Source organism: Martes martes (assembly GCF_963455335.1).
Source record: "Martes martes genome assembly, chromosome: 17".
NCBI classification, from domain to species: domain Eukaryota; kingdom Metazoa; phylum Chordata; class Mammalia; order Carnivora; family Mustelidae; genus Martes; species Martes martes.
Window position 1 is genome coordinate 42674449 of NC_137905.1, and position 16637 is coordinate 42691085.

The window sequence follows — 16637 nt, forward strand, 5'->3', positions numbered from 1 at the left end:
AGACAGATGGATTGCTTTATCACGTTATCATTTCAGCAAGTGCTGCATGGGAAGTCCGTCCTGGGAGGCTCTGAGGGGCGGTGTCTGCAGAAAGGCAGTCACGGGCACTCTTAAGAATCGGTTTCAGGAGCGGGGTCGAGGCTGGGCTTGTCTCCGAGTGGGCATCCACCCCGCAGCTCCGCTATGATCTCCTCCAGCAAGTCCATCCTAGGGAGTAGTGGGATGGGGGTGGAGCCAGGGTCACCACAGGGACGAGGAAGGGGCCCCAGGTGGCCCCCAGCAGGGCCCATTTCTCACTTCTGCAGGCTGGAGAAGAGACATCCTCTGATCAGCTCGGTACTGGGCTCCTGCAGAGGAAAAAAGCTGGAGCTGTCACCCAGTAGCCGTGGAGCTCAGGATGGGCCTGGAAGGGGGAGGAGTTCAGGGAACAGGCTCCGGTTCCTGTGTCTCACCCGCCCTCATGGCCTTCCCCTGCCCGCAGCCTCCAGGGGGTAGGAGGCCTCCCTGTGGGTCAGCAGGCAGGGGGTGGGCTTTAGGGCCAGAAGGCCCAGGAGGGCTGGCATCCTGGCTGAGTTCCTCTCAAACTGCTCCACAGAACCCTGGTCCCCAGCATGGAGGCTAAGTCCTGCAGGCTGGGAGTGTAGGGCAGGGCCCTGGGGGAAGTCAGGTTGGTCAGGGGGCATAGGTCAGTGAGAGGACAGTTGGGGGGTCCCTGGTCAAAGGCAAGACAGCTGGGGAAACGGGCTGGTGACAACTGGGGTGAGGGCTCATAGTTTAACAAACGAGTGGTTGCACAGGGCCCTGGGGGGATCCATACCGAGCTGGGCTCCAGGCAGTGGTGCAGGCTGACCTGGGCTGCAGGGCTGGAGCTGGGACTCAGGCTGCTGCCTAGAGTCAAGCTGCTGCCTGAGTCCCAGGCTGGGGCCCTCTGGACTCTGCTGTGGCCTGTGACCTCGGGAGTCTTCAGGGCCTGTGGAGACAATGGCAGGAGCTGGCATGGGTTGCCCAGTGTCCCACAGCTCCCCTGGTCCTCCACATCCCTGCCCTGGCTCCTACCTGGCATGGGGAGAGGCCTAGGGACATCACAGGGGGCACAGGCCTGGGTGGAATCTTGGTTCTGGGAGCCACCTCACAGTACAGTGTGTCTGGGGGGACAGACCAGTTGGTTGGAATGAGGGGAGCAGAGCTGAGCTCAGCACCAGCTACCACCCGCTCCGTGCCCTCTGACCTGATAGGAAATCCTGAGATGCAGGGCACCGTGTGGTCCAGTGCATCCGGGAGCTCACCTCAGGAGCCGAGTCCTGGGGAAAGGCGGCTGAGTATGTGATGTGGGTCCTGCCTATGGTTCCACAGCCACCCACCGGCCGGCCAGCGTATCCTGTACCTGGGCCATGGCCTCCTGCAGCAGGTAGCGAGTGTTCTGCAGGCTGCCCCAGCGGTCAGCGGGCCCCAGGCCCAGTCCAGCCTGAACCAGGGCCTGGTAGGGGGCCGGCACCAGGGGATCCAGGGCCGGGCTCTCACCTGCCTCCAATTTAGCCTTCACCTCCGGCCCCTTCCTCCCAGCCCAGGGCAGCTGTCCTGTGAGGAAGCATGATTGGGGGACCCGACCCAGAGGACGACCTCAGCGGGGCCAGGGTGTAGGATCACTCACTGACCGGTGAACACTTCCTGGGCCAGGATGCAGAAGCTGTAGAGATCTGAGGTGGCAGCAGGCGTGTCACCGCAGATGAGCTCAAGTGGCAGCCATGGGTACAGTTCAGGAGGCGGGGGCAGCCCTGGGCCTGCGCCTCCCGGGGAGTAGCCCTGCTGTGGCCTGTGGAGGCCAAGGGGCGTGGTGAGCCAGCGGCCACGGGACAGGGATACGGGCCAGGTGGGGGAGGTGGGCACTCACCTGGGCTGCAGCCAGCGTTGGTGCAGGGGCCGCCCGTGCTCCAGGCTGCTCACTTTGGCCAGGCCTGGCCGTACCAGCTGCACGGCGTGAGAGCTAAGGCCACCGTGGGCGTGCCAGCGGGCCTGCAGGAACAGCAGCGCCTCCAGCACCTGCAGCAGCAGGTGTCCGGGCAGCAGCCCCGGCACAGCGCAGGGTCCTCCTGGACTCGGCCCACGTGGGTGCAGCACCAAGTGCAGGGAGCCCAGCCACACGGGTTCGAAGAGGAGGCACAGCCCCAACAGGTCGGCCGAGGGGCTCAGTGCCATCAGCAGCAACAGGTTAGGGTGGTGCAGTGTGCTGGGCAGGAGGAGAGCAGGCCACTCACAAGGGGGCCCTGACCTGCGTGGTGGGGGCTGCTCCTCGGCACAGATCAGCACGTGCCAGGGGTTGACCATCTGATCTGCATCAGCCACCAGACAGAGGAGAAACTGAGACCTGGCTCACAGGGCCGCACCCAGTTCATACCCCATCTGGGGTACCTCTGCCTATACCCAGCCACCTCTCTGTGGCCTGGAATACACAGCACACAGCCCTGGGACCCACTTTACAGCAGGAGGGTGGGGGGTGGTCACTCCAGTAGGAGGGCTCCGTGCCAGGTGCTGGCCCAGAAGTGAAGACCGTAACCGTGGCTGCTGCCACACTCCCTGGCCTCCTGTTTATGAGACACCTGAGTCCGGAGGGCAGACCGGAGACAGGTCTGGGGGACTGGGCCAGCCTGGGGGCAAGGCTGGGGGTGGTGTACCTGCAGTGCTGAAGGTCAGCCAACAGCACATCCGGCTGAGCTCCAGGTGCCTTCAGCTTTCGAGCTGTCACGGGGTGGCCCCTCCACAGGAGGCTAGAGAGTGCCAGAGGGGGAAAGAGCACAGATCTGAAATGGGGGTCTTCCCACGAGGGAAGGAGGAGAGCTGGACACCTCCCAGACTCTGCTGACAGCCAGGCAGGGGGTGTGGGAGGGGCTCTCACTTGGCCATGAGGGTGTGGGAGCTGCTCTCGTAGGTGCGGTCGGGCTCACCCTGGGCTGGCAGCAGCTCCTTGGGGTCCGCGAGGGGTATGCCTGTCACCAGCCCCAGTGGCCTCAGGCAGCTCAGCTGGGAATGGGGAGTGGGACTATGAGGCACAAAGCAGACAGGGGTGTTCCCTGCTCCCCCAACCTCTCCCGCTTACCTGGCCAAACCCCAAGGCTGGAATTCGGGGGGGTCTTCTGATGCGCTCTCGTCTCGGTGCCCTGGGGCAAAGGAAAGTCCAGGGGTAAGTCTAGGGCAGCTGGGGGCAGTGGGTGAGTGGGCTTTAGGACATGGGTAGTTACCTGTCCGCACACTCGCGCCGCGGCAAGGACAGGGAGCCACATAGGCTGTGTCTACAGCCGGCCTGCAACTGGCCCAGGGATGCACTGGCCGCCAATTCACCGTCATGCACTAGTGCCGACATGTGGGCTCGACACAGCTCTAATAGCTCCAGCACCTGGATGGGGGATGTGTGTGGTGAAGCAGATGGGGGTGCCAGCTCTATACACCCCCACCCCACCTGGGCCACTGCTCACCTCCCAGCTCTGCTTGGCACCACCTTGCTCGGCCCAGTCCCAAGGTGTGCGACCCTGCTGGTCATGCAGACGCAGGTCACCCCCTGCCTGCAGCAGATGCAGCATCACCAGGCTGCGGCCCGAGAAGGCGCCTGCGTGCACAGGTGTGCTGCCATCGAGGCAGCGGCTGCAGTGGAACAACAAGGACAGAAATGCATTAGGAAAGAGGCAGAAAAGGGACAAGAGGTGGCAGGATGGGAGCACTGAGGGATGAGAGGAGTCTCGGTGAACATGCGAGGTGGATATTGGGATAGGAGGGTCACTTGGGGACAGGATGGGGTCTTTACTGTGAGCATGGCAGGTAGCAGGAGAATGGGAGTAGTCCCTGGAGGACAAGAGGGGGTTAATCCAGAGAGCAAGGGGGAGATCACTGGGGCCAGAAGGGTCATCAGGATGGAAGGGTGTCATGAGGGAGTGGTCTCTGGGGAGGAAAGCCTGGCTCTCAGGCTCTCTGGGGCTCAGACCCCAGGGAGCGGTGGGGCACCGCTATCGGTCCACTCACTGGTTGGGGTTGGCGCCAAAGGTCAGCAAGAGCTGCACAGCAGAGCTGTGGCCCAGCAGCGCCGAGAGGAAGAGCCCCGTCTGCCCAGCGGAGTTCTCACCATCCACCTGGACAACTGAGGGGCAACAAGGCTTAGGACTGTCCCTGCCCTCTACTCCAGAGGCAGAGGTCCTGGGGTCCGCTATGCAACACCTCTGCCAATTCCCAGTCCCTGCAGTCCCTCCTTGCCTGGGTGAGCCTCCACTCCAGGTTCTCTCTGTATACCCTGGAAGCCCCACCCTCCAACCACAGGGGACTCTGCTCAGGATCTGTCTCAACAAGGTGCTCACCGTTAATGAGCCCCAAAGAGTCGCAACAAGAGGTGACAACCACCTGCTATGCTGACATCCATCTGCCACCCCAGAAGTGTCAAAAATCACTCAAAGGTCCCCAGAGGCCAGGGGGATGAGGACTTCTCAGAACCTCAGCTGACGGAAGCCTCGTGCACCGTCCAGGGCAGGCAGCCTCCACCCAGCTCTACCGCAGTGTATGTACATGGGTCCCAAGTGGCCAGCATCCAATTCTTCAAGAAAAGCAAACTCTTGGGGTGCCTGGGTGGCTCAGTCGTTAGGCGTCTGCCTTCAGCTCAGGTCATGATCCGAGGGTTCTGGGATTAAGCCCCACCTCAGGCTCCTTGCTCAGTGGGAAGCCTGCTTCTCCCTCTCCCACTCCCCCTGCTTGTGTTCCCTCTCTCGCTCTGTCTTATCAGATAAATAAATAAATAAAATCTTAAAAAAAAAAAAAAAGAAAAGCAAACTCTTGGATTTTCTCAGGAAATCTCTCAAGTTTATTTTTGAGTCCTGCTTCTAAGAGCTGGATCCAAGAAGCAACCTCCTCTGCACTGCACTTATGCCAACCCCCTCCCCCACCATCCTGCTCAGAGCCTCCTTCTCACCCCTCCTCTCCACACCCATTATCCTGAACTCTTCTTCCTTGAGGCCCTTGCCCCTCTCCCTACTGAGGGCAAATGCACAGTGTCTTTGTCATTGCAGTCCTATGTCCTAGGCAGATATGGCTAAAATCAATCAAGCACTTGGCTCAAGCCAGCTTAGTTACCGTCACAAAATCCCTCCAAAGGTGGTCCTTTAAGAACATCTGAATGTCACATTTACTACCTTCTATTTTAGCCAGTAGCCCACTGTCTTTTGCAAAGGCATTCTAACTGATTTTCCGCATTTGTCTTGCCCTGCAGAAGGGTCTTCTTAAAACACAAATCACTGCATGATATATAGATAACCATTACAATGGTAATCATTTCATGTATAATCTTATACAAGTTGTTCCAAAAAAGAGAGAGAGGGGGAGAGCAAGGCTCCTTTTATGAAGCTAGAATGACCTTAATTCCAAAGCCACATAAGTTTCCAGAACCAAAAATAAAATCGTATTTCAATTCCATTTATGATCATATATGCTAACCCCCTAAAATAAAGTAAAAGGGATTATCCAATTGATTTATTCCCAGAAATCAAGGATGATTCAACATAAGAAAATCAATCAATATAGAAAACACATTCATGAATTAACAAAAAAATCACACTTGACTCAGTGGATACAGAAAAAGCAACTGATAAAATTCAAAATTTCCATAAGAGACTCTTAATGACAGAGAACAAACTGAGGGTTGATGGAGGGAGGTGGGGGGGAGATGAGCTAAATGGGCGATGGGTATTAAGGAGCGCACTTGTTATGATGAGCACTGGGTGACATATGTAAATGATGAATCACTAAATTAAATAAAAATAAAATTCAATACTTACTTATGACTGAGGGGGGGCAAATACCTCAAAAAACTAAGAATAAATGGGAACATCCTCACTTTATAAAAATTATATACCAAAACCCCAGAGCACCCACAATACTTAATGCAGAAATACAGATTAATTCTCTTTAATATCAAAAACAAGGAAAGAGATATCTATTGACAATAAGGTTTGGGGCCAACACCTTACACAGGGAAAAAAAAGAATTAGAGTTTAAAGGCCTGAGACCAAATTGTCAACCATCTGTGGGTAACAAAAACTGTAAAAGAGTCAAAAATTTCAACTATTAAGTTCAGAAAGTGGCCAGAAACACAATCGATTTACAAAAAGCAATGAAAAGTAGAAATTGTAAATTAGATGTTCATTTCCTCCCTACAACTCCAATGGCTTCCCATCACACACAGAACAAAATATAACAGAATTCACCCACTATTTCAGAGGCCCTCTCCTGTCTGTGGCTGGTGCCTCTTAGCTTCCGCCCTCTCTGTGAGTCCCCTTCCCCTCTGCTGCTACTTAATTTGTTTTGACTTCAAGGCCTTTGCAGGGGCTATTTCACCCTAGGGTGTGGGGTGGGGGTTTGCATGACTGGCTCTCATAAAGCCACCCTTTTTGGTGTATCTACTTCATCCTCACCACTTTCTTAAATTCTAATGATAGATTTCATTCACAATGACCCAGAAGGTTGTCCCTAAATCCCCATCATGAACATCAGAGGCTGGTGCACAGTAGGTGCCTGGTACACAGCTGGTGACTGGCCCACTGAAGGCCCACCTTCCACACAGCCTCTTGAGCTGGACCCCACAGGTAGCTGCAGGAGCCAAAAGAACCCTCACCTCTCCGCAGGAGCCGCGTGAGGCCCCATCCTGGGCCCCCAGCCACAGCCAGGCGATGCAGTCGTCCCAGCTGGGCTTCTGGATCCCTAACAGAGCCCAGCTCCATGGAGAAGCAAGAGCGCAGGGAGGGCATCTGTGGGCTCCGGCCTCGCTCAGCTCCTGGGCAGGGATCACCTGGAGTGTCTCATGAGGGAGGAGGAAGTAAACATAGGATCTCTTGGGGGCAATAAATACAGAGCTGGCTGGGAGTCCTGGAGGGCTGTGTGAGAAAGGGAGGAGACTCAGGAGGAGTCTGCTCTGCTGTTAGGTGTTTGAATGGGGAAAGTGGTCGGACAGGGAGAGCTAACGACCAGACCGGCAGGTCTGGGGTCTAAGGGAGTCTGGAGGCTGGGCATTCTCTCTGGGGGAGGGGCTGTAAGGGCTCCAGGGACAGGACCTGAGCTCTGGAAAGGAAACTAGTGGTTTAGGAAAAGGGTCTGGTGAAGAGGGGCCTGAGGGCTTGGCCTGAGAAGGGGTAGGGTCTCCAAACTACGTGAGGAGGACAGACAGGGCAGGGGCTAAGGCGCTGAGGCAGGCTCTGCAGGCTGGGAGAGGGTCTGAGGGTTGCGGACACGGACTGAGGTTGAGGGAAGCCTCTGGGTGCTGGGGTGGGGTCTGTGGACCATGGGAGGGGACTGAGGAAGGGGACCCGATGGCCGTGTCTGTGGGCTGGGAGCCAGAGTCTGATAACGGGTAGGTTCTGCGGGCCACCAGGCGTGGGAAGGAGGGAGGAGTATGAGGGAAGGCAGAGGTCTGGCAGCGGGGTATAGTCTGAGGGCCCAGTAAGCTCTAGTAAGATTCTGGAGTCTAGGCTCCAGCCCATGGCTCTCTGCACCTACCGTTGGGCTCCCTCAGTGCTTACCACGTGACTGCCACGTGACCCAGGCACGCCGGTGCTGGCGTCGGAGCGGGAACCAGGGGCGCATGCGCTTCGGTGGCTTGCGCTTGCGCAGTAGCCCCTTCCTCTGAGAGAGGCCTCCACAGCCCTGATGTGATGCGAAAGAAGAGAAAGCGATATCCACCCCAGAGCTATCGGCTGTGCCGTACATGTTACCCCCTTCTTCCGCCTGCCCCAGGACTTGTTTGAGGTGGTGGGCCCTTCCTGATCCCTGTCCTTGCTGTCTTCTTTCCTCGCTTCTCACCACCACCACGGGCCCCACCACCACCAAACGTGGGGCCCCACAGTGTCCTGGACACCACTCCCTGGAAATCCTCTGTGACCGTACTATCCACTGGGTCCCATACTTGTAGTATCTCCCCAAAACTGCATTTCCTCCCCGATCACCGTCTCAGAGTCCCCCCTCTTCAAGCCAGTGCCCTGGGCCTCACCCTTCAGTGTCTCCCTCCCATCCAGCCTCTCAGCCGGAGGGCCCATCCACTCAGCTTCCAGACTCTCCTTCCCACCAACCCCCTCCTCCGTTTTTATCGTCCTGCCATGCTCCAGCGGCCTGCGGCGATTCCTTACTCTAGCTTCCCTTGGGTTCCCAGCCTGTCTCCCGCTCTGGTACACTCACTACGAGGTAGCCAGGGGACTTTTACCAAAGTCAAACCTGACTTTGTCCCTCCCTTGCTTGAAACCCTCCTGACTCCCCAGGACCCTTGGAACAAAGTCCAACCCATGAAGCCTGGCATCAAAGATGGCATCATCTGGCCTGCCTACCCTTCCATCCCTGTCTTGCCACTCCCCAGTCTGTTTCACACTCTTCTGTCTATGCACACGCTTGCCTTTGAACGCTCTTCTCAGTATTCCCTTGGTTATCCTTATGAACTCTCTGGGAAGCCCTCTTGATCACCAGGTGTCTCCCTGATCCCCCAGGCTGTCACTGTCTGAAGATAGGTCTCTCTACCCCTACTGGACCAAGGCCTGTGAGTCAGAGCCTGCAGTTGTCTTTGTCACTGCTGCGTCCCCAGCATTGTTCACCTCAGAGCGTAGCTCAGAAGGAGACTCAGCAAATGCTTATTAAATAAAAAAGTGGTTTTCCTCTTCCCTCTGTTCCTCCCAGCCTCTTGGCTTCAGTGTCTCAGTGTCTGCTAGTCATCTGGGCATCCACCGGAGTTAAGAAAGTTCCCCCGTGAGTCATTGACTGAGTAGAGCTGATCCCAGGCCCAATGCAGGATAGGCCACCTCAGGATTGGAGGGAGGCATGTTAGTTTTTGATCAATGTCCTTGCTATGCTCTGTGATCAGCTACTGATCTGTCTTGAGCTGCAGAGCTGCTAGCTTGGACTGACTGAGGTTGAGAATAGCCCTTCCCCAAGGAGGCAGCTTCAGTGCAGGCCGATAGCTCAGGATCTTTTTTTTTCTTTTTTTAAGATTTATTTATTTATTTGACAGACAGTGATCACGAGTAGGCAGAGAGGCAGGCAGAGAGGGAGGGGGGGAAGCAGGCTCCCCGATGAGCAGAGAGCCCCATGCAGGGCTCAATCCCAGGACCCTGGGACCATGACCTGAGCCGAAGACAGAGGCCTTAACCCACTGAGCCACCCACGTCCCCCCAGCTCAGGATCTTTATTAACCACATGACTCCTGGGGATGCTAATGGGATACCCTCAGGCCTCGACCCAGCACTCTCCTCCGAAGTTCTTGGCTGAGCAGCTTCTGTTCCCTGCGGGCACCCTGCAGCACACTCCGGTTCTCCTGGGCCCTCCGGATCAGATAGGGAATCACCTCCTCCAGGGAACCATAAGGGATGGACTTATACACCGCATAGCCGGCCTGCCCTGCAGGGAGATTGTTGGCAGGGTATGAACTCATGTTTGGGGAGAGGCCCCACCTGGAGCAGAGGCCCTCATCTCTGAGAACATGACAGACTAGGTGAGTTGGACAAAATTCCCAATGAAAAAAACTTAAAATCCTGCAGTAAACATTTAGAAAATGTTCCTAAAGTTATTAAAATACTGCCAAAAGAGTAAGGCATTTAGTAATCCAAGGATTAAGAGAAAATGAGAACCCAAAAAGGGAAGGACGCAAGGAAACACTTCCACCCTGAAGGCAAAATTTGATGACTTCATAGAGTTGAGGGGGTACAGAAATTGAGGCCCAGAGCCTGACCAGGGTGACTTGTAAAGGAGCATTTCCTCAAATTAAGCTGCACCCTCAGTGTCAGAGTTAACCAGAAATCAACATTCCCACCTTCCCCAACTCGCAGGGAATGGTAGCCTTGACCATAAGTAGAGCAAAGAAAACAAAAGCCCATCTCTGAGAGATCGAGGCCATGGATTAGCCTCACATATTTGTAGCTCAAACTTGCATCATGGAGATGCTTCTGGAAACCTCAAGCTCTGAATATAAGGTAAAGTGGTTCTGTACCCCTTAGCACCTGGCAGAAGAAAACATAAATCTTCTGGTCTCAGACCCCGGGGAGACACAATCAAGATAACAAAACACATAGGAAACGAGACACCATGATCAAAAACCAGCAAAAGCAAGAGACAGCAGGCTTAGAGACGGGCAAGCAAGGCTTTCAGATACGGGAGCAACAGATCTATCGGGAAGAGTCTGGTGGCTGGGTCAGCCGCAGGCTCTGGAGGGGAGCCCGGGCAGGCACCAGTTGGGAGTGGGAGAAGGGATCTGGCTAGGAGGGGATGAGGCCGAGGGCTAGGTGGGGCATGGTGTTGGGGAATGGGGAGAATGGGCCATCCACATACCCAGTGCCAAGGAGACGTGGTCACACATCCCTAGAAGTTGTCCAAAACAGACAGGCCCGTCCAGAGGAATGCCCAGCTCCCACATGCTATAGAGAAGGCCACATCATCAGTCCACACAGTGGCTGGATCCAGAGCTGATAGTCAGCCTTTATGCACTCATATGGTTGTTCCAGTTACTAAAATCTTGAAGTACTTCCAAACTCAGTAATAAATAACCACTACTCTCAGGCCCACGAAAGCTCCCCGGTGAGTCCCAGCTCCTTCCCTGGAACCCGCAGACCTCCCTGTACCCCAGCAAATAAGGAGCAATGCCTTGTTTAGCTGGGGCCTACAGGGGGTTAAATATTTTAATAGCCTCTCCTGCATCCCTGTGAACCTACTGGCCCCTCACTGTCCCTACCCCTATTCCATGTCCACCACCCTCTTCCCCTCCCTGGCATGTGAGCAAGGGAGAGGAATCAAGGGGTCCTCCTTGTGGGGACCCATTTCCCATCCCTCTACGTACCGCTTGGTTGCCTGGCGAACAGATTCTTCATTATGGGAAGCCACCATGAGGTGGCACATGGGGCCACGGTGGGACACATGGTTCAGCATCAGCTCCAGACAGCGGCTGTAACTGAAAGGAGATGCTCTGTTCAGCTTATGGCTCCTGGTAGTTAAAGGTCAGGCCCCGGGGAATCAGGATTCCTCTCCTTGGGAGTTGGAGTGCTTAAGGGCAAGTACTCTGGGGTCAGAGGGTACCCCCATTGCCCCTGCACCAGGTGCAGGGGATAGCCCTTCTCCGAGCCTGTTTCATCTCTTGTAATGATTCACGTTCACCTCACAGCCCTGTTGAGGAAGGAGTAAGATGGGGGGTGTCATAAAGCCCTTGGCTTGGTGGCCGTCTCAGAGCAAAGGGCGACATCCCGTTCATGAGATGACATTGACCTAAGGTCATTCACAGCAGCGTTGACCACAGAACGTGAGCAGCAGTGACGTAATGGTCAGCGGGGCCTGGCTCAAAGGAATGACGGCGCACAAAGGCTCGTAGAGCGACCAGCACCAAAGAAGGGTGAGGACACTCTGGGTCTCTGACACAGAAAGACAAACTGACTGGCAAGTGCTTTCCCAGCTTGCTGCTGGCTGTGTGCCACCCGAAGGACAAGGTGTGGTACATCCATACAGTGGGATATTATTTTAGACATAAGAGGGAATGAAGTACTGATTAATGCGACAATGTGGTTGAACCCTGAAAACGTTACACTGAGTGGAATAGGTCAGACACCAAAGGCCACGTGTTATGACCATACGTATGACTCCATTGGTATGAAATATCCAGAAAAGGCAAATCCATAGGGACGCAAAATGGATTAGAAGCTTCCAGGGCCTGAGGGAAAGCAAATGGGGAGTGACTGCTAATGGACATGGTGATGAAATGTTCTGGAATTAGTGGTGATGGTTGCAAAACCTTGTGAAGATGTTAAAATCCCTTGAATGGTACACTTTGAAATGGTGAATTTTATGGTATGTGAATTATAGCTTAGTAAGAAATAATCAGATGTGATTAAGCCTGTGGGGCACAACCGTATGTAGGAACCCTCATAGGCCTCTGGTGTGAGCCTAGCTTCCAGCCGTGGCGTGACCCCTTGCCCTGTGAGATTGGGTCAGACCCTGCGGCTCTACAAACCTCTCCTGAATCCAGCGGGAAATGGAAGTAGATTTTTAAGATCTACGAGAACTGGGCCTGGGGACCACCTTAGTTGGGAGTGGGACCAGGACCAGGGTCTAGCCCAAGCCCTGATCTAAATCAGGTAATCAGAAAGTATGTGGTAAAGGAACAGTCTCCTTCTTCCCAGGGTCCTGGGATGGGGACCCAAGGAGCTCACCCATGTTTTGCTCCCAGCACAGGGTGATTTGAGGTGGGTAAGAATGCGGGTTCTAGAGTCAGTCTGCTCAGTTCAGAACTTGGTCCTGCCACTTACTAGCTATGTGACCTTGGTAAAGTGATTCTACCTCTTCTCGCCTGGGTTCCATCCTCTGTGGGATGGGTGTTGGGGGGGGCAGTTATGATAATAGTACCTACCACTTGGGGGTTGTTTATGTATTCAACAGATGTGTTCTGAGCACCTGTCATGTAGCAGGCACAATTCTAAACACTGGATGCTCAACAATGAACAAATCAGAAACCCCTGCCCCCCTGGGCCCACACTCTCAAGGGAGAGACAACGTGCCATTGAATATGAAAGTGTGTAGAATCTCAGATGCTGGTAGGCGCTAAGGAGGGAAAGCAAATTCAGGAAGACGGTAGGTGTGGGAGTTCTCATTTTTGATAGGGAGGGCAGGGAAGGCTCCCCAAGGAGGTCCCAAAAAGTAGAGACCCAAGGAGGTGAGGGATTGAAGCAAGCAGCTGTCTGGAGGGAGAACGTTCTAAACAGTAGGAACAGGAAGTGCAAAGGCCCTGGGGATCATCAAGGAGGCCAGTGTGGAGGAACAGAGAGGGCAGAAGAGAAGTTGAGGTGACAAGACCAGGTCATGCAGGGCCTGGGGGCTGCTGTAAGGATTTGGGGGTTATTGAGGTGCAGTGGGAACAATGGAAGGGTTTTGAACTGAGGAGGGAACGGGATTTGACTTAGATATTAACAGGCGCCCTCTGGCTGCCTGTGGGTACAGACTCGGGTGGTGGACAAAGGAAGGAGCAGGGAGTCCAAAGAGGAGGTGGGAAAAGAAGATGTCCTGGACCAGGGAGAGGAAGTGATATGGGGACATACAGAGGCTGCATCATGGACAGTGCGCTGGGATGAAAGGTTATGATTTATCTCCGAGGCCTGTCTGGCCCAGTCCTACCTCCGACTGGTGGCCTCATAGTCTGGCTGAGTGGGGTCTTCTGTCCCTTGGTGCCGAGCCACCTGTCTCTCCTTGTCCAGATACGCCCCTCGTACCAACTTGACTCCGAAGGCCAGGCCAGCCCTGTCAGCGGCCTCCGCCGCCTGCCTCAGCCGCTCGTGTGTGTCCTGGCGGGGCACCCCGGCAGCTTCAGGTCAGGGCCCCGGGACCCCGGCCCGCGAGCCCCCACCGTGCACCACGCACCTTCAGATAGGCCTGGTAAGTGTTCCACACCCAGGGCCCGCCTTCCCCAGGGCTGTTCCAGCGCCTGGCCAGGGCATCCACCAGCAGAGAGAGAGCCGGGTTCAGGAAGGTGTATTCAGCGTCCACCAGGAGCCTCACGTGCTGGGCCCGGGCGTGCTGCGGGTGGGAGGGACCGCGGTCAGGCCTTGGGGTGCCTGGCATGCACAGGGGGACAGGCCATGGCCACGGTTACCTGGACCACCCGGTGCAGGCGGCTCAGAGAGGCCTGGAGATGCCGGTTCTGCTCGGCGCTGAGGCAGGAGACCTGGAGATCCTGGGGGAGCAGCAGGGGAGGTGAGAATGGTTCAGGTGACTGAATCCTTCCAGGGCCCGTGTCTCCCCTCCCCCACCACCCAGAAGGGAGACACGTTTAGAAATTGTTAGATGTAGGAAATGAAGCTGTATCACATAGATACTATCTTTTTTAAAGATTTTATTTATTGGGGTGCCTGGTGGCTCAGTGGGTTAAGCCTCTGCCTTCAGCTCAGGTCATGATCTCAGGGTCCTGGGATTGAGCCCCGCATCAGGCTCCCTGCTCAGCAGGGAGACTGCTTCCTCCTCTCTCTCTGCCTGTCTCTCTGCCTACTTGTGATCTCTGTCTGTCAAATAAATAAATAAAATCTTTTAAAAAAAAAGATTTTTTTTTTCCTGGAGGATTGTCTCCCCCTGGCTGGGGGCAGAGTTTTGGGGGGGTGGTCCTGGGGAGTCAGTAACTGGTGAGACTTCCTACATACGATGGCCACCCTCAGAGAAGGCCTACTCGGTGCTGGTGCTATTTTGGGTACCTAACCAAATATTTAACTCACCCAATCTTCACTTCTGTCTGAGGTAGGGACTGACACAGGGATTGGGAGGGCTGTCTCTGAAATGGGGGCAGGAAGGGGAACACGTTTGGGGAGACACTGAAGCCAGGGTGGGATCTGGTAGGCGTGAGGGGTCTGGAGGATGTCCAGGGGCTCAGGGGAAAGGCTGGGACTGGAGACAAACATGGGCCTCATGAGTACACGGTGGGGAAACTGAGGCTGCAGCATGGGTAAAAAGATCCCATCAAGGAGAGTAAGGAATGAGGAGGCGGGAGCCAGGACCTAGACTTGGGGACTTGAGGGCAGAGAAGAACCTAACAAGGATGGAGAATGAGCTAGTGAGATGGAAAAAGAGGACCAGGTTTTTGTATTAGGGATGTCAGTGGGGGAGGGGGATAGCAATAGTACATGGAAACAAAAAGAAACGAATGAACGAATGAATGGATGACCAAACCAAACCCCACTGGCCTAATCATAACTTCCAGTTGATTGACCAAATACTGATTACTTTCTTCTAGTTGGTAAAGAGCTAACTGTCTCACTCCCTCCTCTGAGAGTTCCCAGCCTCCAGGCCCTCGCCTAGGAGCCCCAGATGACCCACATATTTCATCCATTCCAACCACAGCCCAGGGCTACAGCCACATTTATTTCCGATTGTTCCAAGCCTGGGGAGTAGCAGTAGTTACACAGTTGGAACATCCCACTTGCAAGCAGGTGCCTGCTACATCCAAGTACAGAGAACTCTGCTCCCCTCCCAACCCCCCCCCCCCCCCACATTCCCCACCCACCATCCATTTTCTCCCAGCCTGAGATCCTTACCTGCCCGGAGTCCATGGCTTCTGCCAGCCTCTCGGGGCTCAGCTCCAAGGAAGCCCCTGGTTTTCTGATCCAGGAGGTTAGGTCCTTCTAGAATGGGGTGGTGGGTGGAGTGGTTGTGGGGGAGCTGGTCGGCAGTCCTACCCTCCCGCCCCCATCTTGCCCGTCCCTTACACAGAGCCTAGCGCTGGTCAGCGCCGTCACCTTCAGCTGCATGAGGATGTTCCCAGTCGGGCCAGGGGTCTCCAGGAGGCCACGTGACAGGTCCACACACCGAAGCATAGCACTGAAGTTCCCTTCATACCAGGCCTCACTGCCCCAGCCAGCGGGCATTAGCTTCGGGAGCCCACCCATCCCCTTCCTGCCAGCCTCCCCGCCTCCCCGGGCCTGGCCCCTACTTACCCCGTCTTGACAGCTGAGTCTGGCTCCTCTTCAGTGGGTACTGCCAGCAGGGGCCGGAGGCCTAGGGTCTGGAGCTGTTGGACGCAGCCCCTCACCTCGTCTGCTGTCTCACCAGCCACAAACTGCCCGTAGATAGACGCTCGGAGAAGGGCACCTGAGAGCCGGGAGCCCAGGAGTCGCCGAGACCAGGCCTGGAGCTGGAGTGACAGAGAGCAACGGCTCAGAGCCCAGCTCGGGGTTGCCCGAGGCCAGTCCCCAGGGTCCCTGCTCACCGCCAGGCCATGTGTGACCAGAGGGGGCCAGGCACACAGCCGCAGCACCAGCAAAGCTCGTGTCAGTTCTCCTGTGCCTTTGAGGTGAAAAGCCCCTCCATCAAAATTCAAGGGCTTCCAGCCCCCAGCGGAGGGTCCAGCTTGGGAACAGAGCACACGACAGGTCCGAAGCATCACGAATCCTTAGGCACTTCTAGAGCAAGTAAAGGGGCTTTGGGGGCAGGTCTACCGAGTGCCCCTTGCCCCGCCAGGGGCAGTGACTGATTAACAAGGCAGTAGCCAGGGCAAGGCGAATCTTTTAGGATCATAGGCTCCTTGGGGGGGGGGCAGTTAATTATTAACTGATGGGGACAGAGTTCAGAATAACGGGGACAGGAATGGAAAGCCCCCAAAATAGCCCCCAACAACCCTCAGCAGAATAGCTCACGACTGTTAGATGCCCACCGTGTGCCAGTGGGTACTAAGGGAGAGCAGGGGCTCTGGAACAGGATCTTTGGGTTCAAGGCGATTTGGTTTTGTGATCTTGGGAAAGTTACTCAATCTCGCTTATTGCAATTACTACATCTTTGGATGGGAAAGAGGGCAATGTTACTGAATCAATTTGAAAATGCACATAGCCTGTAACCCAGCTGTTTCAGGCTGAGCATACATCTTAGAGAACCGGGTTGTGGCCGTAGGGAAACAGCTACAGGGAGGAATGTTCACAGCTGCATGGCTTGCAACGGCCACAAACCACCCAAATTTCCGTCAACTGGAGAAAAAGTAGAGATATACCCTGGTCTACAATGGCATACTGTGCGGAATACTATATGGCAGTGAAAAAGGAACAGACTGCTGATGCGTCCAACCCCATGGTTAAATCTCACGTGCACAGTGGTGAGTGAAAGAAGACAGACACCGAAAAGGACAT

General features: G+C 55.3%; 2 protein-coding genes across 5 annotated transcripts; both read right to left on the reverse strand.

The window, feature by feature from the left end:
- Position 1: 1 nt before the first annotated feature.
- Positions 2–7956, reverse strand: LOC308358778 (inactive serine/threonine-protein kinase TEX14-like). 4 transcript variants are annotated; one of them, XM_080829181.1, is made up of 16 exons: positions 7545–7956; positions 6644–6826; positions 4012–4126; positions 3471–3636; positions 3237–3391; positions 3095–3155; positions 2894–3018; positions 2673–2765; positions 1892–2227; positions 1656–1813; positions 1385–1578; positions 1229–1301; positions 1057–1145; positions 818–970; positions 298–347; positions 2–207 (listed from the first exon to the last, which is right to left on the reverse strand). In XM_080829181.1, exons 1-16 carry the CDS (start codon positions 7729–7731, stop codon positions 111–113), a joined length of 2235 nt encoding a protein of 744 aa, XP_080685307.1. In that variant the 5' UTR covers positions 7732–7956; the 3' UTR covers positions 2–110. The 4 variants fall into 4 exon arrangements, with proteins under 4 accessions (XP_080685307.1, XP_080685304.1, XP_080685305.1 ...); XM_080829178.1 differs by having other exon boundaries at positions 6644–6817; positions 7545–7855; XM_080829179.1 differs by having other exon boundaries at positions 298–403; positions 7545–7855.
- Positions 7957–8975: 1019 nt separating this feature from the next.
- Positions 8976–15991, reverse strand: PRODH2 (proline dehydrogenase 2). The gene is made up of 10 exons (XM_080829182.1): positions 15728–15991; positions 15456–15652; positions 15228–15366; positions 15057–15143; positions 13628–13708; positions 13396–13551; positions 13153–13319; positions 10835–10945; positions 10330–10415; positions 8976–9402 (listed from the first exon to the last, which is right to left on the reverse strand). The coding sequence occupies exons 1-10, from the start codon at positions 15899–15901 to the stop codon at positions 9218–9220; spliced, it is 1383 nt and encodes a 460-aa protein (XP_080685308.1). The 5' UTR covers positions 15902–15991; the 3' UTR covers positions 8976–9217.
- Between the last annotated feature and the right edge of the window lie 646 nt (positions 15992–16637).

Coding starts and splice junctions, on each gene's coding strand:
- LOC308358778 (XM_080829181.1), bottom strand. CDS start 7,731: ATGTACGGCACAGCCGATAGCTCTGGGGTGGATATCGCTTTCTCTTCT. Junction 6,827..7,544: donor GGTCACGTGGCAGTCACGTG/GTAAGCACTGAG, acceptor CTCCCTCATGAG/ACACTCCAGGTGATCCCTGC. Junction 2,766..2,893: donor TCCCACACCCTCATGGCCAA/GTGAGAGCCCCT, acceptor GGCACTCTCTAG/CCTCCTGTGGAGGGGCCACC.
- PRODH2 (XM_080829182.1), bottom strand. CDS start 15,901: ATGCTTCGGACCTGTCGTGTGCTCTGTTCCCAAGCTGGACCCTCCGCT. Junction 15,367..15,455: donor GACTCAGCTGTCAAGACGGG/GTAAGTAGGGGC, acceptor TGGCTGGGGCAG/TGAGGCCTGGTATGAAGGGA. Junction 13,320..13,395: donor CTTACCAGGCCTATCTGAAG/GTGCGTGGTGCA, acceptor GTGCCCCGCCAG/GACACACACGAGCGGCTGAG.